Source organism: Chelonia mydas, chromosome 25, assembly GCF_015237465.2.
Source record: "Chelonia mydas isolate rCheMyd1 chromosome 25, rCheMyd1.pri.v2, whole genome shotgun sequence".
Taxonomy (NCBI): domain Eukaryota; kingdom Metazoa; phylum Chordata; order Testudines; family Cheloniidae; genus Chelonia; species Chelonia mydas.
In genome coordinates, this window is record NC_057858.1 from 15,668,128 (window position 1) to 15,694,120 (window position 25,993).

The 25,993-nt window shown below is 43.5% G+C and overlaps 2 protein-coding genes across 15 annotated transcripts in view; one reads left to right on the forward strand and one right to left on the reverse strand.

The window, feature by feature from the left end:
- The window catches only part of MYO9B (myosin IXB), a 76,197-nt gene extending 57,069 nt beyond the window's left edge, over positions 1-19,128 (reverse strand). For 12 of the 14 annotated variants that reach the window (XM_043536037.1, XM_043536038.1, XM_037886053.2 and 9 more), the window contains exons 1-2: positions 18,802-19,039; positions 2,983-3,876 (exon numbers count right to left, since the gene is read on the reverse strand). In XM_043536037.1, coding sequence (XP_043391972.1) covers positions 2,983-3,819 — 837 coding nt within the window. In that variant the 5' untranslated portion in view covers positions 3,820-3,876; positions 18,802-19,039. Of the gene's footprint in view, positions 1-2,982; positions 3,877-18,801 lie in introns of all 14 variants that reach the window. The other 2 variants (XM_037886051.2, XM_043536042.1) reach the window with 2 other exon arrangements.
- Positions 19,129-19,219: 91 nt separating this feature from the next.
- CPAMD8 (C3 and PZP like alpha-2-macroglobulin domain containing 8) overlaps positions 19,220-25,993 on the forward strand; it is a 138,006-nt gene continuing 131,232 nt past the window's right edge. Inside the window, exons 1-6 of the mRNA XM_043536043.1 lie at positions 19,220-21,090; positions 21,201-21,271; positions 21,707-21,762; positions 22,264-22,369; positions 23,972-24,085; positions 25,344-25,426. Of these exons, the coding sequence (XP_043391978.1) occupies positions 21,065-21,090; positions 21,201-21,271; positions 21,707-21,762; positions 22,264-22,369; positions 23,972-24,085; positions 25,344-25,426 (456 nt within the window). The 5' untranslated portion in view covers positions 19,220-21,064. The remainder of the gene's footprint in view (positions 21,091-21,200; positions 21,272-21,706; positions 21,763-22,263; positions 22,370-23,971; positions 24,086-25,343; positions 25,427-25,993) is intronic.

A 25,993-nucleotide genomic window follows, 5' to 3' on the forward strand; every position in this document is an offset into this window, starting at 1 on the left:
GCCTTATTAACTTTCATGCATCTACGAATGCTTTATTTCCTCCTTTTTAGTTTCAATCTGATAAGTAGTACCCTTCATACAAACTTGTGCTCAGCTCCGCAAGACATTTTGGGATACATCTGTACTACATTTTGTTACTTTTATTAAGAAGCAAACAAAGGGATTTTCGAAAGTACAGTCCCAGATAGGAGTTTAGGTTGAATTAATGTGTGATGGACAAAGACCCTTAAAGCATGAGAAAAGTTCTTGACTGAAATACTCATAAAAAGAAACTATCAAATCCTAAATTTTAGATGGTATATGTTGAAATGTCTTCTTTATGTGAAGGTTTATTTAGAAAATTCCCAAGTTTAGGTTTCAAACTTTAGTCATATTTTTAGCTAGGAGTGGTTCTTTATGATTCAGACTTCCATGTTAGGTGTATCAATTTCTAAGGGCTTGGCTATACTTGCGAGTTACAGTGCAATAAAGGAGCCCCGGGCCCACTAGCTCGCTACCCATCCACACTGGCAAGGCACGTAGAGCGCTCTGACTCCGCGGCTACACTTGCGAGTTACAGTGCAATAAAGGAGCCCCGGGCCCACTAGCTTGCTACCCATCCACACTGGCAAGGCACGTAGAGCGCTCTGACTCCGCGGCTACAGCGTTGCTGGTACTCCACCTTGGCGAGTGGAATAACGTTTGCTGTGCTCTCTCTGGAGCACCGCGGCGCCAGTGTGAACGAGGTGTTGCTTTCCTGTGCTCTGATCAGCCTCCAGAAACACCCCATAATCCCCTTAAGTCAAGTGGCCACTCTTGTCATTGTTTGGAATTGGCTGTAGGAATGCGGAAATGCCCTTTGAAAGCTCCGTTTCTGACAGCCGGCTGCTTATATGCTCCGAGACAAAGCAACCATTAGGGTGGAATGCTGTATGGGGGGGAGGGGTCAGGGAGGCGAGGGGGGTCTGCTGCTGTCTGAACTTACAAGACAGAATGCTGACATGCTCTCAGCCCCCCAAAAACCCACTCTCTCTCCCCTCAGATACACACAACACACTCCCTGTCACACTCCATCCCCCCATTTGAAAAGCACGTTGCAGCCACTTGCATGCTGGGACAGCTGCCCATAATGCACCGCTCCCAATGCCGCTGCAAGTACCGCAAATGTGGCCACGCCAGTGCACTTGAAGCTGTCAGTGTGGACAGATTGCAGCGCTTTCCCTGCTGCGCTCTCCGAAGGCTGGTTTAACTCAAAGCGCTCTACATCTGCAAGTGTAGTCATGCCCTAAGAATGCTTGAATAAAACAGCATTCATTTTTTATTGCATAACAGATCATTACAAATCTAGCTGGTGAAGTTTGGAGTATTTGCATTTCTCATTCAGTTGACAAAATATAACATGTGATTTCAAGCCCCTCTATCTGATTTGATTATGCTGTATCACATCTTGCAAATTAGAGTCCAAAAGAGTTAATGGTATCAGACACAGCAAGATCAGCTGATTGAATAGTGCTTTCCACAGTGACCCCTTCCTGTTTTCTATTCTAAACTGCAAACTTGAGCTCCAGCAACTAGCAAACCTCAAATTCTACTTCTGCTTTCAAGTAGCAGAAAGCAAGGCAAAATGCTTGCATGTGCTCCCTGTTCTGTAAAGCATCATGGGTAAAATTTTCAAAAGCACCTAAGTGACTCACATTGAAAAATGATATGGCAAAAAACCCTTATCACTGGTGGTTGAACACTTTTCACAAAGTGATCACTCCATATCGGACCTCTCAGCCTTCATCCTCAAAGGAAACCTGCACAACACGCTCAAAAGATGAGTGTGGGAGTTTAAATTCATAACTTTTCTAGACACTAAAAATCAAACTCAATAAGGACCAGGCAGTCCCCTTGTCTGGTTTTTAAACGAATTGTCCTGCTTTTGTAATGTTTGTTCCCTATCCAGCACTGAGACAAAACCAGATATGGTTTTATGCAGTATCCGATGAGGGATGCCATAATGGAGATCGCCCCACTCCACCACCACCAGCATGACCTTGTACACACCATGCGCATGGTCACACCAGTGGGGGCAAGATGACACAATTTTCCAAATGGTGCCCCCATGTGGCATGACCCTACACGCACATCACACTGACGGGGATGGGATCACTCCCACATCATTCCCAGAAATACCAGAATCTCCAGTATTCCAGGTATATATGAGAGGCCACCCTAATAAGGACACTGGATTTAATGCTTATTACAACAATCTGTAATCCACTAACACCCCTGTATAAGACTGGTGGTGGTTGTCTTTCCTTCTGCTGGAAATGATGTAGTAATTAAGACAGAATTTGCTCAGAACTCTTATGGGTTAATCAAAATTTCTCCCCAACTGAGAACATGCTTCTGCCTGAAGCAAACATTTACACCAGAGAAGTAAATCCCCGCGAAAGGGAGTTCACAATGGAAAGGCTAAAGACATCCTCACCATGCAAAAAAGCACCAATAGACTCAGAGCAGTAACTATTTCAGTGGAGAGCTATTTACTTATGAAAACATTCACTGTATTCCTTATTCAGTGGAACCAAGTGACTGGTTGTATTTGACCCTAGACTCAAATACTGACAGTGTCCTAATGAGAGACACCCAATGAATCCTTCACCCCAGCACATTGAGCTCTGGCCGTGAAAACATAACTGATCAAAATTGACATCTCTGAAGACGAGAATGTAACTTGCAAAGGAAAAATAGAGAAATAGCCTATTTCAAAAGAAGACTAAATGGTCTATTTCATCTATGCAGAAAGTTAGTTGCAAAGAAAGATTAGAGATTAAAAACAGAAATAATTTAAAAATCTGTCTTCAAAGTAGCAGATCAACACAGACTTGGATTTTCAATGCCTCTGCAGGAGAAAGGCCTTCAAAATCCTCCCTAAAAATGACACATACCAGCAATTATTCAGAAAGTTTTTAAAAAAAGTTATTTGTGCAAAGAAAAATTTCAGCCTAAGTTTACCTCCAGTACTGGTCCAGCTCCCAAAATAGTTCTCTCCACACCACTTGCGTACCCCTTCTGACTCAGTGCGGTGAGACAATGAATTAAAAAGTTTGTACTTTGAGTTTTTCCAGATCCACTTTCACCTGAAATGACTATGCACTGGTTAACGTGTTTTTTAAGCATTGTGTGATAAGCCACATCAGCTATGGCAAAAATATGGGGCTCCAACTTCCCAAGTTGGTGATTCTCGTACATCTTGACATATTTGGGGTTATAAATGGGCAAGAATTTGAAGGGGTTGATGGCAATCAGAATGCTTCCTGCATACGTATAAATCTTGTGTTTTAGAAAGCGGCGTTTGAGATTCTCTAGGAGTGTTGTTTCTGTTAAATTGGAGAGATTGCATAAGTCATCAAAGTCTTCCTGATGCCATGGAAGAAAACCCCTTTCAACCAATCGTCGAGCATCCTTCTCCTTGGACACCAATTGCATATGGACATATTTGATGGTCCCATCAGTGTCCCTCTCTTGCAAAAGAAAGTAGTACCCATCGTTTTGTGGATGCTCATCCTGAGCACGGCGGGGCCAAAGCAAAACCCTATGAACAGGAGAGTCATTCAAATCAAGTACCCATTCTTCACCTCCCGATTCTTTCACCTCCACAAGCACATAATGCTTTGAGACATCCAAGTTCAAAATATGTATCACATCCTTGATTACATCTGAAGTGGTGCTGTCCTTAGTTGCAGTCACACTGCAGCAGGTGGTGCTTTCTGTCGAGAGCTGGGGGTAAATATGAAGATTATAGGCCGCCTTCTCCTGGCAAACTGCACTTCCAGCATCTTTTAAACTCATTCTGCCCCCAACCTGACTTCAGCATACCGCCCCAGCTTGTTGCTCAATGCCCATTATCTGCAAAAGGAGAGTGAAGAGAGTCAGATGTTTAAAGGTATCCTGTCCAACCAGTTTCCCTGAAATACAAAAGCAACTGAACCAAAAAATAAAAAGTTATCTGAAATATAAGATGAAGTTATTACACAGGCAAATTTATGGAAAGTAAGGTGTTTTCCTGAACATCAGTGATGTTATTTCAGACAAACTGCCCATTTTTACTTAGGATCTCACAATGGAAAGATTCTCTTTATGAGTGAGACTCAGATGGCAGATGTTGGGGTGAAAAGAGTTTGAGCATCTGGATTTCACAAGCTGTTCCTTCCAGCCTGAGATAGTTCTCTCCTCACTTAAGTACAGTGGCTCTTTCTTTCATAAAATTCACAACAATTATTGAAAAGAAACACAATTTAGAGTTAATTTCATTACTATCAATCAACCAACAACCACACCCTTAATGCCCCAAAGCGTATTTTTGCTTTTCACCTCCTATTCAGGAAGAGATCAACTAAAATTAGTCTAAATTGTAGCACATTTCAGCGATAAATTTTGTAACTCTCATTCCATACCTAAAGAACCCCCTATTCATTCCTTTACCTTTGTCTTTCTAACTATTGCTTCATCTCTCTCCTCCCATTTGCATTCAAGCTCCTCATACATGAAGCTCCTGTACTGTCATTGATTGCCACTACCTTGATTTCCCCTCCTCAACCCCTACTGGACCCCTGCAATTGAGCTTCAGTTTCATGGGAGTAGAGAGAGCAGATCTTATGGAAGTCAACCAACACCTTTTTGTGGCCAAGTTAAAAGATGCTGGTCTGTATTCCTCTTTGATTTCCAATCCACTCTGAATCACTGTCCTTCGTTCAGCGTGGTGCTTCATCAGGCATTCAACCTCCACCTAGTTATGTTCCATGGGTAGTCACACTACAAGTCCAAACCATTATGACTGCGGTACACTGAGTTCAATGACCTCTATTATTAACTTCTAAGTGGAGAGCAGTTTCCTAAGGGAAATCTTGCAGTTTAGGCAGATGGACAATAAAGCTCTATCTTTGCTCTCTTCAATTTAAGGTGCTCTATAACAGTATACGCAGAGGATGCTACTTGAACAAGTTTCAGAGTAACAGCCGTGTTAGTCTGTATTCGCAGAAAGAAAAGGAGTACTTGTGGCACCTTAGAGACTAACCAATTTATTTGAGCATAAGCTTTCGTGAGCTACAGCTCACTTCATCGGATGCATACTGTGGAAAGTATAGAATACTTGAACAAGTGACCCAAATACAAGTCACAAATTAAATCAAAACATAGTACAATATGAGAAAGTCAATTCAAGTTATAAATTAACATGCAGTCATTTTCAATGGCAGATAATTTTAGGCCAAAGGGTTCCACAAATAAGATCTACAGTGCGTTGGAAACATTATTTTGTTGGCATTTCCACCACAGGCGGTCAATGACTCACTCCCGAGATGCACATGACAGTTCTGCCACTCCTGAACATAGTCTAAGAATGGAGAACTTCATTTCTAAGCAATTCTGTGTAGAAGCAAGAGTTTCTGAAACATTTTCTGTTATACAAGTTTTTTAGATTGTTTTCAGTTCATCCTTATCAAACGGGAGGCAGAATGAACCACAAACAGTGGGACAAATAATGGCACTTCTCTGGTTAATCCATACGATCCCCTGCAGAATGGTTCCTTATTCTACATAAAAATTAAGTCTATCACTTCTAAGAGGCTCGTTGTAACACTCACACAGGCGGTTGGATCGGACGACTCAGGAAGTCCCATCCATTTCTTAAATCTATAATTATCACTGATTTTTGACTCATGGCAGATACTCAACCACAAAGGTTAAAGGTTTCAGAGTAGCAGCCATGTTAGTCTGTATTCGCAAAAAGAAAAGGAGTACTTGTGGCACCTTAGAGACTAACAAATCTATTTTAGCATAAGCTTTTGTGAGCTACAGCTGAATGCATCCGATGAAGTGAGCTGTAGCTCACGAAAGCTTATGCTCAAATAAATTGGTCAGTCTCTAAGATGCCACAAGTCCTCCTTTTCTTTTTTTAAAGGTTAAAGGGTTACATAAAAGCAAGTCTACACTTAAAATGTTTCATTGGTGCAGCTGTACTGGTGCAGCTGTGCCACTGTAGCACTTTAATGAAGATGCTCTAAACTAACGGGAGAGAGCTCTCCTGTCAGCGTAGTTAATCCACCCTCCCTGAGGCAGTAGCTATGTCAGCAGGAGCAGCTTTGTCAGGCAACAGCAAAGTAAAATTTACAAGACTCTGCTACTTTCACCACCGCTACTCAGAACCCCAGTCAGCAGTGACACTATCAAGAAACAGAATTTCACCTTACTGCTGCTTGGGAAAGCTAAAAGCAGAAGGGACCCTGGACTTATTCATGGAAAAGAGGATCCAAAAAACCACTAAAGCTACAGACGATGAAGAGTGACAAAGACCACTTCATCTTATCTCCTCAGCCAGGCAGTTCTGGGAAAAAAGTAGAGTAGCTTAGACCCTCCCCAATCACAGAATTCCTGCTCTCTTCCAGCAGCGAGAAGTTTCAGACACTTACTAGCCAGAGACTGGTATGAAAGATGGACCCAAGCAGAGTCCAGAGGCAGCATTCCCACAGAAACCTCAGCAGCCTTCTACTTCCCAGTTGCTGAAGGTGGCTGGAGGCTGCTTTTCTTACCTAGGCATTTTCTTACCTAGGCATTGACCTTGTTGATAAAGCCCACCCAACCTCATCTACTAGCTCATATAAAGGCTGTCTGATACATTTTTCACTCATCCATCACATTTTCCAAAACTAAAGTCTTGGATATCTGCTGGGGGAAATGGAACACTAGTAGTCTCAGCTCTGTTCATGGAAGACAGAGGCCCATTATAACATAATACACTGCTTGTTTAGGGGACAGCTGGTGGTCTGAGCTCAGGAGATTTCCAAGACTGAGAAACAGGAAAAAAATATTTCCCATCCTGGGGAAGGCTGACACTGACAAAGCAACACGCAGATGGTAGACATCAACCTGAGAGTATTTATGCTAGACACAGATTTGCCGTACATGTAGTCATCACAGGCATCTGCTTTACGGGACATCAAACAGACAACGCAATTTTGTTTCCTCACTGGGATAGTCTAGGGCACAGAGCCTTCCGTGAAAAGAACTTGCTGCAACATGATTACTACATACATTCACTGAGGGAGAAAATAGGAAGAGTCACCATAATGGTTGCTTCACTTCAACCAAATACGAAATCCAGATGCGGTTTGCTTTATTTTAACACTGCTGAATTTTCAGAGGCCCTCTTCCTCCTTGTGGATCAGCTGCCTCACGTAAAACATTTAGAGAGTTATTTAATATTGATGTTAAAGGTTATTTTAATATTAAAGGCTGGGATTTTCAAAGGACTCTAAGGAAATTGGATACCCAGCTTTCAATGAATTCTTTTTGAATTGATTTGCCTTTGAAAAATCCAGATGAAATTATTCAATAATTTGTGTGAAGGTGACCAAAACCATTAAAACTTAAATGTTAAAGTTCACTTTAGAGTAGTCTGAAATGCAATGTTGCAATAATCCACTTCAGATACAAACAGGAGGAGAACATCAGTGCAGTGTCATAAAATTAGAAACTTTAAAGCACATCAATTGTTAGGTCTAATTACCTTCACAGTATCCCTTTAAAAAGAGCTAAAGTAGTCTCATGAAATCTTCAAAAGCAAAGCAGAAATGAACATGGATGTTCTGCGAAGCAACAGGCATTAAACAAAATAAGATGTAAATATCTTCTGGTCTACCCATCAATCTGCTTACAGATCCCAGCAGAAGATGCCTCCACTATTCACCCCAACAGCTCAAGGCCACGATTTGGCTGGTTAGTGAGCTGAGGACTTCTCTGCCTACAAGTTCAAAAACTATACTAAATCATAACCTAGAGGCTGAAATACATTTCTCTTGGGATAAACATTTAAAATCACTTGAACAGGAGAAATCAAACATTTCAACAAAACTAGGCCTCAAGCCAAGATGATATATACCCTAGAGCCCTGTTGGACCCAGCAAGGGGTTTGGTGGGCTTTTTTTCATATTTTGCTCAATGACAGCTCCAAGGAGTGCCCAAGCAGATAGGCCTTTTCTGCACAGTGGTGGGAGGAGACTATCTGAGGTTTTAAAATACTGGCCTGAGCAGTGTGGCTGAGGAAATAATCTTTTGGAACACGTTCTAGACTAGGTAGAAACTAGCCAACACTGGTCAGGCAAACCATCTTTAAAAATTGTGCTGAATTTGCTTATAATAGTTTTATAAGCTGGTTCAGACACTTTATCGCTTCAGTATAAACAGGGCTCTAAATGATACATAAACCTGAGGTCAGCTGTAGCAGAGACATTGGACACAGAAGAAAATTAGACTCTTAAGATGAACGTCTGTTGCCACAGACTATTACTGGAATTTCAGAAGGAAATAGTATGCCTAAGCAGTCTGCTAGAGCTAGTAGAGTACATTACAGAAGTGAATTCATGATGTACTACTGGAGAACTACTAGATCTCTAGGCTGGTACAAAAGAAACCAAACCAGACTTTCAGATAATTTTATCTCCTTCCGCCTCTCTTGATTGCCTCATTGATTTAAAGTAGGACATTTACCATATGACCCAAGCAATGTTATTTTTTATTATTTGTATTACGGTAGTATCCAAGGAGCCCTAGTCATGAACCAGGACCGCATTGTACTAGGTGCTGTACAAACAGAACAAAAACTCCTTGTCCCAAAGAGCTTAAAATCTAAGTATATGACAAGAGATAACGGATGGATACAGACAGACAGGGAGTACAAGAAATCTATTTTTTTTTCTGTTTCAGTTTTCATTACTCTTCCCCTCTGCCTATTTGATATACAGAATATTAACAGAATACTTACAAGTAGCATGAATATAATCAGTTTGTTAAGGAGCACTGCTTAACCCAATATTCATTTTTATGCTAAGTACATGCAAATTGCTCAGCACTGAGTATACTAAAGATTTCTCAAACAATAACCTATTCAACATGAGAGCGTCTCATTCACTCCATCACAGAAGAAGGGAGTAGCTGTCATTTACATCACTGGAGAAGAGCAACATCCCAGAACACCAATCATTTTCTCTGGGTGGAAGAGAGGGGAAGCAACATGCTTTAATTTTACCAAGTGATTAGCATGAACTTTTTAAATTCTCTTCTTGCACAGACAGACAATGTGAAGAGGAAGACATTGGAGTTGGGAAAGTAGGATAACAAGCAAATTTCAATGAGTAATTCTGTAGATAGTTTCAAACTGTTCTTGAGCCTCAATAATATCAATTATGTTTTGTAAAGTACATAAGAACACACTATTTTACAATCTGGTAAGCTATTGGAAAACAGGACAGTGCCTCAACCAGCACAGGGTAGCTGTTTAGTTTAAATAAGGCCATAATTTGAAGCTGCATATTTATCCAGTGAATCATACTGAAGCTAAAAGGGAAAGCTAACATTACAACAAAAATGTGCAAGAAGAACTGTTCATATATTTCAATTCTTTTCGTTTCCTAAGGACTGCCTCATCCTTAGGGCCCTTAGTTTTCGGGTTTTATTTTATTTATTTTTTCCCTGGGAATTTATCTGTGTTTATTACTACAACAACAAAAACAGGTGAAAATCAGTGCAAAAAACTATTAATTTTTCTGGGTAAATATAGGGGTTTATTTTAGTGGATGGAAGGACAGGGGAAAAAGTATTCAGTAGATTAATGCTTTGATGAATGGAATTCAGTGTGGTTGCTGAAGAACTAAAACAGAACTCAAAACATAATGCCTCCTCTGAGTTTAAGAAAACAATGTGTCTCTAATCTCCAAATGAAACTTTTCATTTGAATAAACAGTTTACTATTGTAGACTTAGAACTATTAGCCTATAAATATTTACATTTAATAACTGGGCCACACCATTTGCAGCGCATACACTCAATTTCATCCTTTCCTCCTGTTTTTGTTTTTTTAAAACTTTCAAATACTTCCTTGTGTTCTAATACAGATTTTTGTTTTCTTCCCATTTTACTGTGTCAAATATTTAAACTACCAGCTAATAGCTTGAAAAATGTATGTGGTGGGCGTGAGATTCATCAGTATGTTCAGATGCTACGCCTGAGGGAATTCTGCATCACTGTATGTGCGCAGAATTCATGTCCCCCGCAGATTTCTTTGTTTCCCTACAGAAAAATGAATTCTGATGGGGAAACAAAGGGAAACCAAAAGAGTGGTCACACACCCCCACCCTGGCAGTGCAGGCAGGTCGGTTTGGGCAACTGGAGCACCCGGTGGAGACGAAAATCACTGCTGTGGGGGGAGGACGGGGGACTGGGCAGTCATGTGTATGAGAGAGACACTGTCCCTCTTGCTTGCTATTGCAGCACTCTCAGCATGGAGGGGCAGGGCATCAGGGTGTTTCTGTGGTAGGCAGGCATGGGGCAGGCTCTGCCTCCTCAGGCAGAGCAAATGTAGCAGCCTGCCTGCTTAGTGAATTGTTCCCATTGTCTTTGTGAATTCCCCCAGTAGTATAAAACAGGTGTAAACGTTTTAAGGCTCCTTTACATTGCCAGAGTGGTGTAAAGGACAGTACAGCCTTATAAATGCTTACGGTGCTTTAGTGATTAGAACTGAACTAAATTTTTGGACTGAAAAAATTTCCTATCAAAATGTGCTCCATCAACTGTTTGTTAGTGACCTTTCTGCAGATGGTCAGTAGCCAATATAAATTGTGAGTTTGATTCCCCAGCCATCACTTGCTCTTCAGTTGCCTATGATGTAACACTGAGCATATGGCTGCATATATTTGTTGACTAATAACTAGAAATAAAGGGTCAAACCTAGCTACATTATATTAGGCAAGGGGGTTTGGGGATTTTCTTCAATACTCCCCACTCCCATTCTCCATCCATTGCATTGTAGTTTAAATAAGTTACCAAAATACTGTAATTGAAACCAGTGTGATTATATTGTGTTATTTTGATAAACAAAATATGCAGAATTTTAAAATATTGTATGCATAATTTTTTATTTTTGGTGCAGAATTTCCCCAGGAGTAAGATGTGCATGCACTTCAGAGCTTGCATGCATGCCTGTTTGTTTATTGTATCTTCTAGACTACTACATAGCCTTACTTCAACTGGCAGCTTTGCATATCCACACAGACTAATGTATTATCTGAATACATATATCTCATGCAATGTACTGTATTTTCCTAATAACAAGTTTATGATTTTATTTTGGCAGTGTTCATGGTCATGTATTTTTCAACATGAAAATAGCAATACATGGCTGATCTCCAAAGTCAAATACAGTTCAGTAATATTTAATTCAAACCACAGACTTTGCAAGATACTAGTGTCCCTGAGTAATGTGAAACACCAATTTTCAATTATGTCTTTGCATCAGAAACATGCAATTACTGACTATGACAGTAGGACTGTTTCTTAAACTGAAAAGGAGAAATTCTCCATCTCCCATAAGAGAGGATATTATAGAGGTGCCCCAACAACTCCAAGGCTGCACTGAGCTTTTCCACTTAAAGCAAGGTTTAAATCCCCTAAATTAACACTGAGCTTCCCAAACGTGTACTACTTGTTTCAATAAAAACAAACTTGAATTCTCTTGCAAATTTTCATATTACGATCAGCTGCAGATTGAGAAGTCTAAGCAACTAGAAATCCTTCTTACTGGATATTTTACATGCAAATATAAGACTTTACTGGATTCACTATAACTTTATTCTAATGCTCTGAGACTTGTAATTTTCCACATTAGTTAATTCTGAATCAAACACCATCAAAGATTGGTTTTTGAAAGAAGTATATGATGGCTAAATGTTATTACATTTTTCTTAGCTGTTGTAATCAAGGAAACCAAGGGACAAAGTGTCTTTGCCATGGGCTTCCTAACACAGAACAAGCTGGACTCTAGCAGGGGAGGCTGCAGAAAAAAAAGGGCACAAGCATGCTCCTTACCTCACCCTATCCTCACCCCAACCTCAGCTTTGCTGCTCAGTGGTGCGTAAGGCAGAGAAGGTATTCCTCACCCTCTCATCTACCTGCTCTGCTCCTTACTGCCCCTCAAGCCCCTGCATCACAGCCCCACTCTGTCCAGGCCCCAAAGTCCCTACAAATCACATCCAATTCCTCTGAATCACACTCAGATGCACAGCTTAGTTCTGAACTCAGCAAAATTAAGATGCTCTACTAGTCTACTGGACATAAGTTTATTTCAAAAGCCTATAATGTATTATTACCTAAATTAATCTGATGGCAGAGTTAAGGCTATGGTGCTTATTAAGTGAGATTGAGAGGAATCAGATGTGCGTGGCTGTATGGTGGAAATGAAATGGAGTTAGCTGTGGAGGCAGAGTCGGAGCTTGTTTGGATAGCGTGAGCATTGTGCGGCAAAGTCCATGAATCAAGGTAGCCTGGATGTTAATGTTGCCTTACCTGGTGATTTTCTTAAGAACATAAGAATGGCCATACAGTGTCAGAAACAAAGGTCTATCTAGACCAGTATCCTGTTTTCTGACAGCGGCAGGTGTCAGATGATTTAGAGAGAAAAAACAGAACAAGGCAATTATTGAGTGATCCATCCCCTGTCCTCTGGACGCAGCTTCGGGCAGTCAGAGTCTTAAGGACAGCATGGGGTTGCATCCCTGATCATCTTGGCTAATAGCCGTTGATGGACCTATCCTCAATGAACTCACCTAGTTATTTTTTGAACCCAGTTATACTTTTGACCCTCACAACATCCCGTCAACTAGTTCCACAGGTTGACTCTGCATTGTGTGAAGAAATACTTCTTTATGTTTGTTTTAAACCTGCTGCCTATTAATTTTATTGGGTGACCCCTGGTTCTTGTGTTATGTGAAGGGGTAAATAACTCTTCCCTATACCATTCATGATTTTAAAGATCTCTATCATATCTCCCTTCAGTCGTCTCTTTTCCAAGCTGAACAGTCCCAGTCTTTTTAATCTCTCCTCATATGGAAGCTATTCTATAGCCTTAATCATTTTTGTTGCCCTTCTCTGTACCTTTTCCAATTTTAATGTATCTTTTTTGAGATGGGATGACCAAAACTACATGCAGTATTCAAGGTGTGGGCATACCATGGATTTATATAGTGACATTATGACATTTTCTGTCTTATCTATTCCCTTCCTAATGGTTACTAATATTGTTAGCTTTTTTGACTGCTGCTGCTGAACATTGATCAGATGTTTTCAGAGAACTATCCACTGTTTCTTGAGTGGTAACAGCTAATTTAGCCACCATTGTTTTGTATAATTGGGATACTTTCCAATGTGCATTACTTTGCATTTATTAACATCTAATTTCATCTGCCATTTTGTTGCCCAGTCATCCAGTTTTGTGAGAGCCCTTTGTAACTTTTTGCAGTCAGCTTTGGATCTGAATGATTTTAAATCATCTGCAAACTTTGCCATTTTACCCTTTACCTCTTTTTCCAGATCATTTATGAATATGTCAAATAGCACTGGTCCCAGTACAGGTCCCTGGTGGATCCTGCTATTTATCTCTCTCCACTGTGAAAACTGACCATTTATTCCTACCCTTTGTTTCTTATTTAATTGGTTATTGATCCATGAGAGGACCTTCCCTCTTATCCTATGACTGCCTACTTTGCTTAAGAGTCAGTGAGGGACCTTGTCAAAGACTTTCTGAAAGTCCAAGTACCCACTGGATCACTTGGACCACATAATTGTTGGCCCCCCTCACAGAATTCTAATAGATTGGTGAGGGAGGATTTCTCTTTACAAAAGCCATGTTGACTCTCCCTCAGTTCTTCATTCGATTAGTAGTAGTACTCCGTTAGGGCCTACTTTCCTGAAGGAGGCTGGGTCCCCATTGTCCTCGGAACTATAATTACACCCATGATTAAGGTACTTTTTCTCTAAGTTTTATGTGGGTTTAAAAATAATTTATTCAGCCATACCATAATCTAGGCATATCTGAAACAGCTTTACAAACACTGTGCGGATAAAGACCACAGCTCGTTGAAGTAGTAGAGCATATTATCTCTGGAAAAAGCTGCATCCTGTTACCAATCAAAGTTCAATATTGTATACCGTAGCATAATAAAGCCCAGGTAAATCCAACTCTGCATGCTCCACTTCATTATTAAAAAGGTACTTGACGTAATTAGTAAACAAAACAAAGCACACAAGAGAAATTGACCTCAGTGAGGAGGCAAGTAAAGTAGAAGACCAAAACAAAGAGGTTCTGCTAATCCTTTCACAAATGTGCAACCCACTATTATTTCATTAGTTTTTTATACAAGGAAGAATTTTAAATACGGTGCATAGGGTGCTCTCTCTGCTTGAGGCAGGGGACTTCTGGAAAGTTTTCAATCTACTTTTTCTTTTATGCTTGTACTTGCAAATTGAGGATTGGTAGAATCAGGCCTTGAAGCACAGTTCTTGCAGCTAAAGTCCATGGCACCTGAGGAATACAGTGCCCAAGTCTATTTTAAATAGATGCTTGCATTTTACCGCGGGCGAAGGGGTAAAAAGTATCTCCTCCACACATGAGGATCAAACATACAAATTACTTATTGGAGTAGTATTGGACATTGTTCTTAAATTAAAGTTGCTTCCATATATGGCCAGAGGTTCCCCTTTTACCTCCATTTTAACAGTGTAAAAATAAACTATTTTTAAGATCATGGCTAAATGCTAGAAAGGAATTCTACACAGACATGAAATGTCTAGTTAAAAATAAATCAAACAATATCTATTCAGAGGCACTTTTTACAATCTTTAAGTCCCTAGAGATGCAATATGTATCTATTTTGTATAATAGCAAGGAGAATACTTTGATCAGTTTATATATAAACATCAACTATACCTTAAATCAGACAAAATAAATGCCAATTTTCACAGTTAGTATTGAAGTACGTAATACCAAAGCAATGTTAAAGAGAAATATTTTGTATTTGGGATTTAAGCAATGTATCTGTAGAAATTCTTAGCGTGTTATTTAAAAATTACACACACTTTCCACACTATAAATGTGTAACAACAAGTACCAAATCCTGGGATCTTTAAATAAAATCAGTTAAAAGTTATCAAGAGTTGAGACAACCAAGATTACATATGTAAGGGTTTTTTCTTTCTGAATTCCAAGGATATGAGAAACAAGACATTTGTCCTTACAACTAATAGGTCATTTTTAAGGTGGGCAGATTTGTGTTATAAGTATATGAGTCAGACAAACAGTTTATTCATACATCAGATTGATCAACAGGTCTAATGCTTGAATCACTATTTGTCAGAAAGCTCAGTTTCTACGAAGTTTCAATTATGGACAGGTCTCATTTAAATTTTTCATCAGCTGCATTTACGGTTTCCAAATTATTCAGCCCTACAAGCATTTTAAGTTCCACAGCAAAACTGGAACAGAGACCTAAGAACCCCCCTATTCCTATGCTGGTTAGAACATCTGAGTTTTTGGGCTGCCCCATTTCACTGAAGTATAGCATTACTGAGTCAACTTCTGGAAAAAGCTCTTTATTAAGCCAGTCATTCTCAAGTATAGCAAGAAAGCATGGTTCAACTTGATACAGTAAGGAAGCTATGCAGAACCATTCTAGTACATAGCACTGTGGGCTCTCCCGTGCTTGGGAGTAAGCCTAGGCATCAACACTTAAAATTTAGGTGTTTCCCTGGGTTTTGGGAATGGGACAAGAAGGGAGCATACTGGTGCAGCAATGGCACAATAGTTGCTTGGGGGGGGGGCACTCCTACATTGTCTCCAGTGGGAATTACCCACTCCAACACCAAAGTTCATCTGGGTAAAGCACAGAAGTGAATGACTAGTGAAAAAGAAAAGCATTTCAATACAGGATGCTGATTAATACCCCCACCATCACTACCTACTCTTATACAGTAGTATTCATCAATAGAGCTCAGAAAGGTGGCCAATCATTTACAGATGGTGGAGCTGAGGCAGAGAGGCAGGAAGTGACTTGCCCAAGGTTACCCAGCAGGCCAAACACAGAGCTGGGAAAAGAACCCAGGTATCTTGAATCCCAGTTCAGTGCTCTGTCTTCTAGAGCACACTGCCAGAGTCAATGGAACGGCAGAGATTAACATGGATTACAGTGTGAGCATAACAAGAGAAGAGCTGATAAATTGAAACGAAGCAACAATTGCTTTTATTAAAGTCTATTAATCATTCAGATACACTGCAACCAGATGTGATATGCTGTTGTGTATGTCACACCCGATTACAGTGACTGAATTTACTCCTTTTCTTAAAGCAAGGAAATATTAAAACTTTGCATTTTTAGATGTGCTATTTTATATAAATTCTGGATAATAGCATCATGCAACTTTAAAGGGAAAAAGTCAAAACTTCTGAAGAACAATCATTTTAGGCAAATAAGTATATATACACCCTCTCCACAAAATTCACAGCTTGTGGAGAATTATAAAACACAGCCATCTTGTTTTTCCTTCAGTTTTTTCTATATAAATCTGTTCCTGATGACATGCAACATAAAGAAACCAAAGGTTTACTGAAGTCAACAGGTGTGAATATTCATGTGCTAATTGGAATGTAGGATTGCCTCATGACAATTTTAGGACAACTGGTCCTGTTGGTCCAGTAATAAGTCTGAAATCCCTAGACCCTTCTGAATGCTTGCAATAAATACCTTATCTGCAGATAGGAAAGCAGGCAAACTGATATTAATCCACTCTGAAGTGTTGTGTGGGGAGGGTGCTGAAGCCATCATCCTTGAAAAGCTGGTCACATGTCAGAAGTCTAAGACCACCTCCGTAACCTCTACTACCTCTACTAACCTCTACCCAGTCTTACAGAAGATGGAAATGAGCAATTATAGAACTGTTGTGGGCATTGCTTATTTCTCACCAAATTCAGAAATTCTGAGTTGTGAATTCCCCACGATGCTCACAAATGGAACCAGTTACGATATCGATATTAGTCTCTAGCCATTTTTCTAGTCAAAATAGAGGAACCTAGAAAAAAAAGTATGCTTCCTAGCTTTAAGACCTTAACTTTCTTTGGACATAAGACACAGTGCCAGTAGTAACCACATTGCAATCCTGTCTGCTAAACACATCAATGCAGATAGATGCAGCATAGCATAATACAACCTACAGGCACTTTCTCTTAAAACTTGAGCACAGAATAGGAGTCTGAGGCAGCCTGTGCAGTTGATGGGTCTGTAGTGCCTCCTGCTCACTGGCTCAGTCATAGAGCATGGAACAGAGAGCACCCACAATCACAGCTGCATGCTTGGGTTTACTTTCAAAGGCCAGGCACCAGAAGGTCTTAGGAAATAGCTGTGAGCTGGAAAAACCAAACTCCACTGCCAATAATGGTTCCAAGTACTGTAGTTCGGATTCCCCAAGCAAACATTGAAGGACCTTATCTAGGAAGTTGGGGCAATCAGAACGTGTCTTCCTCCCCCTAACCTCCCAAATCCCATGGGCAAGCCCTGCACCATCTGAGAGGGCTGGAAGCTACAGATCCCCCTGTGTATTTATAGAAGATCTGATTCAACCCGCCCTCCTGCCCTTCCTCTCCAGGACCCTCCTCCTCCCACCATCGCCCCCTGTATGACACTCCACATGTTATCCTCCAGTTCTCCATTACCCATTACAAAGCAACTCCCATATGAAAAACTCTGTATAGCATTATCACCTTCTCCCCACCCTTTCCACAAACCATCCTACACCCCTTCTCCCAACCATGTCTTCCCCCCCCCATCAAACCAGCTCCCTTCTCCCCCCAACCAGGGGTGCTGGAACAATTTGTATAGTGGGGGTTCTTAGAACCATTGAACCAAATTGTAAAGCCTGTATATAATGGAAACCACTTCAATCCAGGGGGTGCTGCAGCACCCCCAACACCCCTACTTCCAACACCCATCCTCCCACCCAGCCCCCCTTCTCCCCACACCCTCGCAAACCGCCCCCGGACTCCCCATCCGGCCCCCCTCCCCATCCTCCCACCCAGCCCCCCTTCTCCCCACGTCCTCCGCCAACAGCCCCCAGCCTCCCTTCTCCCCACGCCCTTCCCATCCTCCCACCCAGCCCCCCTTCTCCCCACGCCCTCGCAAACCGCCCCCGGACTCCCCATCCGGCCCCCCTTCTCATCCTCCCACCCAGCCCCGCTTCTCCCCACGCCCTCCCCATCCTCCCACCCAGCCCCCCTTCTCCCCATCCGGCCCCCCTTCTCATCTTCCCACCCAGCCCCCCTTCTCCCCACGCCCTCCGCCAACCGCCCCCAGCCTCCCCAGCCCCCCTTCTCCTCACGCCCTTCCCATCCTCCCACCCAGCCCCCCTTCTCCCCACGCCCTCGCAAACCGCCCCCGGACTCCCCATCCGGCCCCCCTTCCCATCCTCCCACCCAGCCCCGCTTCTCCCCACGCCCTCCCCATCCAGCCCCCCTTCTCCCCATCCGGCCCCCCTTCTCCCCACGCCCTCCCCATCCAGCCCCCCTTCTCCCCATCCGGCCCCCCTTCTCCCCATCCGGCCCCCCTTCTCCCCATCCGGCCCCCCTTCTCCCCATCCGGCCCCCCTTCTCATCTTCCCACCCAGCCCCCCTTCTCCCCACGCCCTCCGCCAACCGCCCCCAGCCTCCCCAGCCCCCCTTCTCCTCACGCCCTTCCCATCCTCCCACCCAGCCCCCCTTCTCCCCACGCCCTCTCAAACCGCCCCCGGCCTCCCCATCCGGCCCCCCTCCCCATCTTCCCACCCAGCCCCCCTTCTCCCCACGCCCTCGCAAACCGCCCCCAGCCTCCCCAGCCCCCCTTCTCCCCACGCCCTCTCAAACCGCCCCCGGCCTCCCCATCCGGCCCCCCTTCTCCCCACACCAGCCCCTTCCCGCTCACCCACCGAGGGCGAGGAACGAGTGGGGCAAAGGCCCGTTCCCCATCGCGTTCCTCCGGCGGCTCGGTTGGTCGATCACTCCCAGCCCGGCGGCGGCCCCTCCTACCAGGCCCCGCCGAGGAACCGCTCACTTCCGCGTTTGCGGGGAAGGGACAGGGCAACGCCGGGCAAAGCCTGAGGAGCTCCGAGCCGCTAGTGCGCCTGCGTGCGAGAGCTGAGCATGCGCGCTGCTAGCTGGCGGCGGGAGGCGGTCCCTGGGCGCGCGCCACGGGTAGAAATCCAGGGGGATGCGCAAGCGAGCGTGTCCGTTTGCGTCGGGCTGCAGCGTCTCGTCTGCAGAGCTGTCTGCTTTCCCCATGAAATGTTCTTGTTCCAGCTCCTGCTCTCATCCCGGTAGCAGGTTCTCTGCGGCAGCGGTGGGTTCAAGGCGGTAGCCCAGGGGGTCTCAGACTGGGGGTCGGGACGCCTCAGGGGGTCGCGAGGTGTCAGCCTCCACCCCAAACCCCGCTTTGCTTCCCGTATTTACAATGGTGTTAACTGTATTAAAAAGTGTGTTTAATGTCTAGGGGGGGGGGGGGGGTCTCACGCAGAGGCTTGCTGTGTGAAAGGGGTCACCAGTACAAAAGTCTGAGAACCCGGCGGTAACAGATGTTACTAGCCAGGTGCCTGGGAAGCCCGGGCTCAGTTGCAGGGACATGCTTAGGGCATATGGGCCAACAAAGAAAAATTCAGTGTTAGCCATGCAGCCTCTTCGCTGCTGTACAGGCAGGGGGAGTTGATTGTGATGTGACTGGGTAGCTACAAAGCAAAGCCAATGTCACTAAACTGTTGTTATTGCATTGCAAATTTCTCATCCTTGCTATTATCATCAGTTTCCTACACACCTAGGGTGACCAGACAGCAAGTGTGAGAAATCGGGATTGGGGGGGGAATAGGCGCCTATATAAGACAAAGCCCCACATATTGGGACTGTTCCTATAAAATCGAGATATCTGGTCACCCTATCCCTAAAATTATGTGAAAAACAGCCCACCCATCCCGCTAGACAGGGAAGGCAATATCTGGGGTAGCCAGAGGCACTAGACTGGGAGTAGTGGGTGGCAGGGGGCAGCAGGTTCTGGATTTTCGTGGTGCTTAATTTGTGCCAGGGCAGAGCCCCAGCACCTCTAGGCTTGGCAGTTCATAGTCTGGCACCTCTGGGCTTGCTGCATCAGTTATGAATGTAAAAAAATTGCTTGAGCCCCAACACCTCTTTCATTGCAAATTAAGCAGTGGGTTTGCTCTGTGCCCAGCTGCACTTAGCGTGCCAGGTGGCAGCTCAGCACCAAGAAGCAGGTCCATGCTGCTCCCTCTGCATTTGGACAGGCAGCATGAAAAAGGAGGTAGAATTGATACCTTTCCTTCCCTCACGCACATTCCCAGCCACTCTGATCTCACCTGTAGACTAGCATCAGCCCATTGAGACCACAGTATGTGGGTATGTGTGGAGTGGAGTGTCTCGTCCTCATTTCCATCCTTTTAAGTCTCTGCTACATGGGAGAGGTTCCGGTTGCAGGAAAGGGTGGCCGAAATCAGGAGCCTTAAAAGATCAGCAGTGTTGTCAGCTCTCAGGATTTTAACATGAATCTCATGATAATTAGGGTTTTTTCCTTAAAGTCCCAGATCCTGGAGTCAAGTTAATACATGAGAATCTGAGCTTTAATTTAAAAAAAAGGTAAACCCCTAGTACTTGTGATGGCAGATAACCCTTGACAATATTACCCCTACTCCCAAAGGCTCGGAATCAAGAAAGAAAGAAACAATTATTATTTTAGCTCATGATTTTTAAGCCTAGCTCATGATTTGGCGGGGTGGTGGTGGTTTGCTTACTCATAATTTTGAACATTTAGGGTAGGAACCACTAGATCTGGCCTGCTGCAGAGGGGCGACCCTGACTGGCAGGGTATAAGCCAGTGGGTGGTTTCTGGTGCCCCAGCGAGGCCATGAGGGGGCTGGCAGAAGGGTCCCAGTGAATGTATTGTCCTGTGCTTACTGCCCACGTTGGCTCCCGAGCTACTGGCCCTGGTCCCGTGGGGGCAAAGGTACAAGGTCCCTGCAAGGATTTGCGGTAGGGCGGCAGGGGCTGGAAATAGCTGCGTCCGCCTTTCCCCTCCAAGCCGGCAGGGGGAGCGACCAGGAAGTGGGCGTTCTAGCTGCTCCGGTATAAACTCGATGATGAGGCTGGAGAGGTAGATCATCGCGCAGCGCTTGCGCGGGAAGTTTGACGGCGATGGCGGCGGCGGGAAGCCCGGCGGGGTGAGTGGGGGGCGCTATCCCCGTTATTGCCCCTTCCCCCGGGGCAGGGCCCGAGCCGGCCCCTTCGCCTCGCCTCAGTGCGCGCTGACCTGGTGCCGGTGTTTGTGCAGGGCGCCCCCGGGGGCGGAGGGAGCGGCTGGACCGGACGGGAGCGCGGGCGCTGCGGGGGCGAGGCCGAAAGGTAGGGGCCGGGGCGCGGCCGGGGCGCGGGGGCGGGGCCGGGGCGCTGGGGCGGGGCCGGGGGCGTAGGTAGGTAGAAATCCGCTGATTTCTCCTTCCCCAGAGACTCCTGCGTCGGATCCACGCTGCTGCCCGCCCCCCTCACGAGCGCTGTCCGCCGCCGTTGTGCCCAGGGAAATTTGGCCGCCCCCGAGTTCATCCACCCCTCCCCCCACCGTGTACAGCCCCTCCCTGCCTCCTCCCCCTGTTAAATAAGGGGTCAGTCATCCCCATGAGCCGGAAATATCACTAGTAAAATATTCATTTGTTATAATGCATGTCGTTGTGTGTTGCATTTGCGAAATGCTTCGTCGCCACAGTGCTGAGACTGGTGTAATTTAGATGGAGATAAATAGTCTTCTTGCTGGTCAGATTTCATTTTTTTCCTTCCTTTCAGGGGGAAGAGTTGTGAAGGCTCGCTACCTTCAATATGATAGAAAAGCTCTGGGGAAGGTGAAGTATGGTTTCAAATGGCCTGCTTTAAAAGGAAATGCTGGCCTCTAACATAATAAAATGAAAGCTGATTGAAGAAAGCAATTCTAAAAAGTGAAAATATATATCCGGCTTCAACTGAAAAACAAATATTTTAAAGAGACTAGAACATGGCCTGGCAGCCTCTGATGCTGTAGGAGCTCATCCACACTGCCTAGTACTATTGGTTAAACAATATGGGTTTCTCTAATCCCAGTCAGTGAGAGTTTTTCTCTCTTCTCTCCCCACCCGTTCTTATGAGCTCTTACCAAGTCCCAGAGAGAGAAATCAGGATAAAGAATTAAAGCCAAGCCCAGGCCTCTTATGTGATGTTGCAAAGCATTGTGATGCTCCAAGGCAGTGTTTTTTTTGTTAAATTATCTGTCTATCAGTGAAATCCTGTAACGAAGTAGGAGTCAAGACAGGGCGTTACGCCTCTTAATCATTATTAATCTTGAATATTTTCTGTTTTCTGGTTGGCAGAGTACCTCAACAAATTCCTCTGTAGTTTCTGGTGTAAAAAGATCTGAAAAGGGGGAAACCCCAACTGGAAGAGCAGCTATTTTTCAGAAATGCAAAGCCACCACAGGTAAGTGGGGTTTTTTTGTGTGTGTTTAGCAAAACAATCAGAACAATTCTTTATGGACTTCTCTCAACCTGTGCTGCAGTAGTATCACTGAGGGAGCAGGGACTATTGTGAAATTCTCTAAAGCAGTGGTCACCAGCCAGTAGATCGCGATCAACTGGTCAATCCTAGAGGATCTTCTAGTCGATTGTGATCTGCAGCGAGGCTTCTGCTAAGGCAGGCTTCCTGACTGCCCAGCAGCATGCCACTCCCAGAAGTGGCCTGGCAGGGGTCTCCCTCTGTGGCCGCCCCTGCCTGCAAGCCCCGCCCCTGCAGCTTCCATTGGCCACAGCTCCTCACTCCTGGCCAGTGGGAGCTGCAGGGGCGGGGCTTGCAGAGAGGGGCAGTGTGGAATCATGTGCCCTCCCAGGGGGTGTGTTGGGCCCTTCCAGGGGTGGTGTGAGGCTGGGATAGGCAGAGAGCCTGTCTTGGCGGTAGTCATACCAGGAGCCGCTGGAGGTAAGTGCCGCCTGGTAGAAGCCCCCTCCTGAGCTCCTGCCCCATCCCTGACCCCTCTCCTGGAGCCAAACCCCCTCCCAGAGTTTGCACCCCTGCCCCAGGCTCAGCCCTGACCCCCCCACACACACTGTGAACCCCTTGGCCCCAGCCCAGAGCCTGCACCCTCTCACGAACCCAAACCACCTACCCTGTCCGGTGAAAGTGAATGAAGGTTGGGGAGAGGGAGCAAGGGTGGGGATGGAATGGGTGGGGCTTTGGGGAAGGGGTGGGGCCTCAGGGAAGAGGTGGGATAGATCTTGGGTCACCCTTAAATTTAAAAAGTGATCTTGGGCATAAAAAGGTTGGAGACCACTGATCTAAAGATCGTAGACTAGGTAGTCTAGAGGCCTACAAAAGCTTTCCCCCCTCCCCACCCCCCATCTGACAATATAGCAGCATTGTGACTCCTGTCATTGATACTTATTACATTAAAATACATAGTACTATGTGTAGATTAGTTCTACATTCTCTATCTGGAAATGAAACACCACATTAATTCTCTAAAATAAGCAGATATCTGTCATTCTGTAGATGGATTGGGCTGCTACTTTAATACCCAAAAATACTTCTCTAATTTTTAATAGATCTAGAGGAGTGAACAATAAAACCTCCACAATATATAAATCACTAGTAATGTTTGTTTGTACAATGATCCTGTATGTGACTCTCGGTGTCTGAGCACTTGTCCAGGTGATCATCCAGTTTAGTCTGGTAATGTGGGAAAGGAATATTTTAAAATGATTTTAATTTAGCATTACTTCTGTAGGGCTTTAATCACCTATGCTTTACCTTTTCCTTCATTTGGGTTCTGCTCATGGTGGCAAGCTATGAAATGGCTAAGAGAGCAGCATTCAGAACAAGTTAAACCCCAACTAAAAGGAACTTTGCAGCAAGTTACACCTGCTATGTTTGTTGACTTTTGGAAGACAATAAAGGTGGAAATATCCAGATGAGACTTTTCTGGGGGTTTTTAATGAGCTATTGTGCAAACACTTGTGAACTTGCAGAACTAGGTGTTCTGGGCTGCTCACTTATGTTCTAGCACACTAAAATAACGCATTTCTACAGGCACTGCCCCTAGCACACTAAATCGTACTGTCTTGGGAAAAGATGACTTGCAGTCCACTTTATTAGAGGGCCATAAAATTGCTCGACCTGACCTCGATCTCTCAGCTATTAATGGTAAGTTTTCTCCTTTAACTCTCTCCTTTTAACATCATTGTTTAAATCGGAAATTAGAATGTATGTCAAGCATACTACAAAAGAGGGTAAACTATTATTCTCATTCTAGAACTGAAGAAACTGACATAGTGAGGTGAGGCCTAAATTTTTAAATGACCTCTATTTTTCAAATCCCCAATTTTTGGGGTGCCCTACTTCTAGATTCCTAGGACTTGATTTTCAGAGCATCCACCACTCTGATTAGTAGGAACAAGCTGAATTTGTTGTAAGCGCTCACCCCTTCTGGAAATTATGTCCCAGGTATTCAAAGGTAGGCACCTAAAATTAGAGGCCAGTTTTGAAAAGTTGGCATGGCCATGTTCATACGAGTCAGTATCAGAGCCAAAAATAGAATGTTTCTGCTTGGGCTCTTTCTTCCCTTTATAAGATCAGTGTGGACTGATTTAAACCAAGGCAATTTAAAATCAGCAATTTAAATTGCCAAGTGGAAAGACCTGATTTAAATGGATTTTAATCAACTCTTCCATTTTGTACTTTATTTTCTAAAGAAAGGTACATTCTCCTTGATACAACCATTAAAATATGTTTTACAACTAAATGGGGCCTTTACACTAGATTTGATATGTATTTTTGCTGCCTAGGAAGGTACACTAAACTATATATGTTTATGTAAGTAAATGCATAGCTGAGTATTTTCAGATTCTTATTAATTGTACATTTTTAGTATGTTAGAAAATGGTGATTAACTTTTTGCTCATGATTTGTCAAGCTGCATTAGGATGGTAACTGGAATTTAATTAAACACACAAGACAGTATGTCAAATTTCTTTCTGTTAAACAAAACAACCCCTTAATATAATATAATGATCCATTGTGCCATATTTATAAAGCTTGACCTTGGAATCAGGAGAAAAACTTCTTTCTTTACATGGAAAAATAGCCTTTAACTCAGTTTTTGCTAGAGGCTCATGGATTCAGCATTTTTTTTTTTTTATTTAAATGTTTTAAGAGATTATAATTTTAGATCTTAGCATATATTTTGTATTAAATTCAGATGTCATTTTAAAAAAGAACTTAATTTAAATAACAAAAAAATCTGATTAAAAACATTTAAATCAATTTTATCCACCCTGCATAAAATCATATTAAAACTGGCTTTTAATAAGCTGCTGATTGTCTCACTCAAAGCATTTTGGCAGAGAAGTGTTGTGCGTACAGATTTTTATTTTTTTATATATATTTTTATTTTGTGGTTTAGACAAAAGTCTGTTAAAAAAGATTCCTGGTTCAAAGTCTCTCTTCAGAGCAGAATCAAGAACACGAAAAAAAGAGCAGAACTCAGTAAGTGACACTTTAAATTAGCTGGAAATTGACACAGCTATATTTACTGGGAATAAGGATTTTTGTTCATCATTTACTTTGTGAGCAAGAGTTAAGACTTCTCCCCAGAAACCATGTGGTAACAAGTGTTTCTGTAGTGTGTGGTGTTAGTGAGAGTGTCGTCATCTTGAAAGCACTAAGGACTATTATGGGCTGAAGAGCTGCTGTAGGGCTTGTGGGCTAATGCTGCATGCAGTAGTTCCCAAAGGACTAGAATAAAGAAGCTGCCAATAAAACTAAAAGCATTGGGTACAAGCAGCTTTGCTAAAAATAGCGTGATAAATGCTCACAAAAGGAAATGTAGTAGATCAAATTTAGCCATGGCTATAAAGCTTAATAGATTTGGGCCTACTCATACTGGGCTAACCTCAGCTCTACATGTAAAATTTTACATTCCTTTTTAAGGAAAAAAATCTGCATTTTGCTAGTGAAATGCACCCTATCCTAAGCATTCTAAAATTTCTATCAAAATATCCTTTGTTCTGCCAGCTGCCATGTTGTATAGTGAAGTATTACCTTGAGTATCCG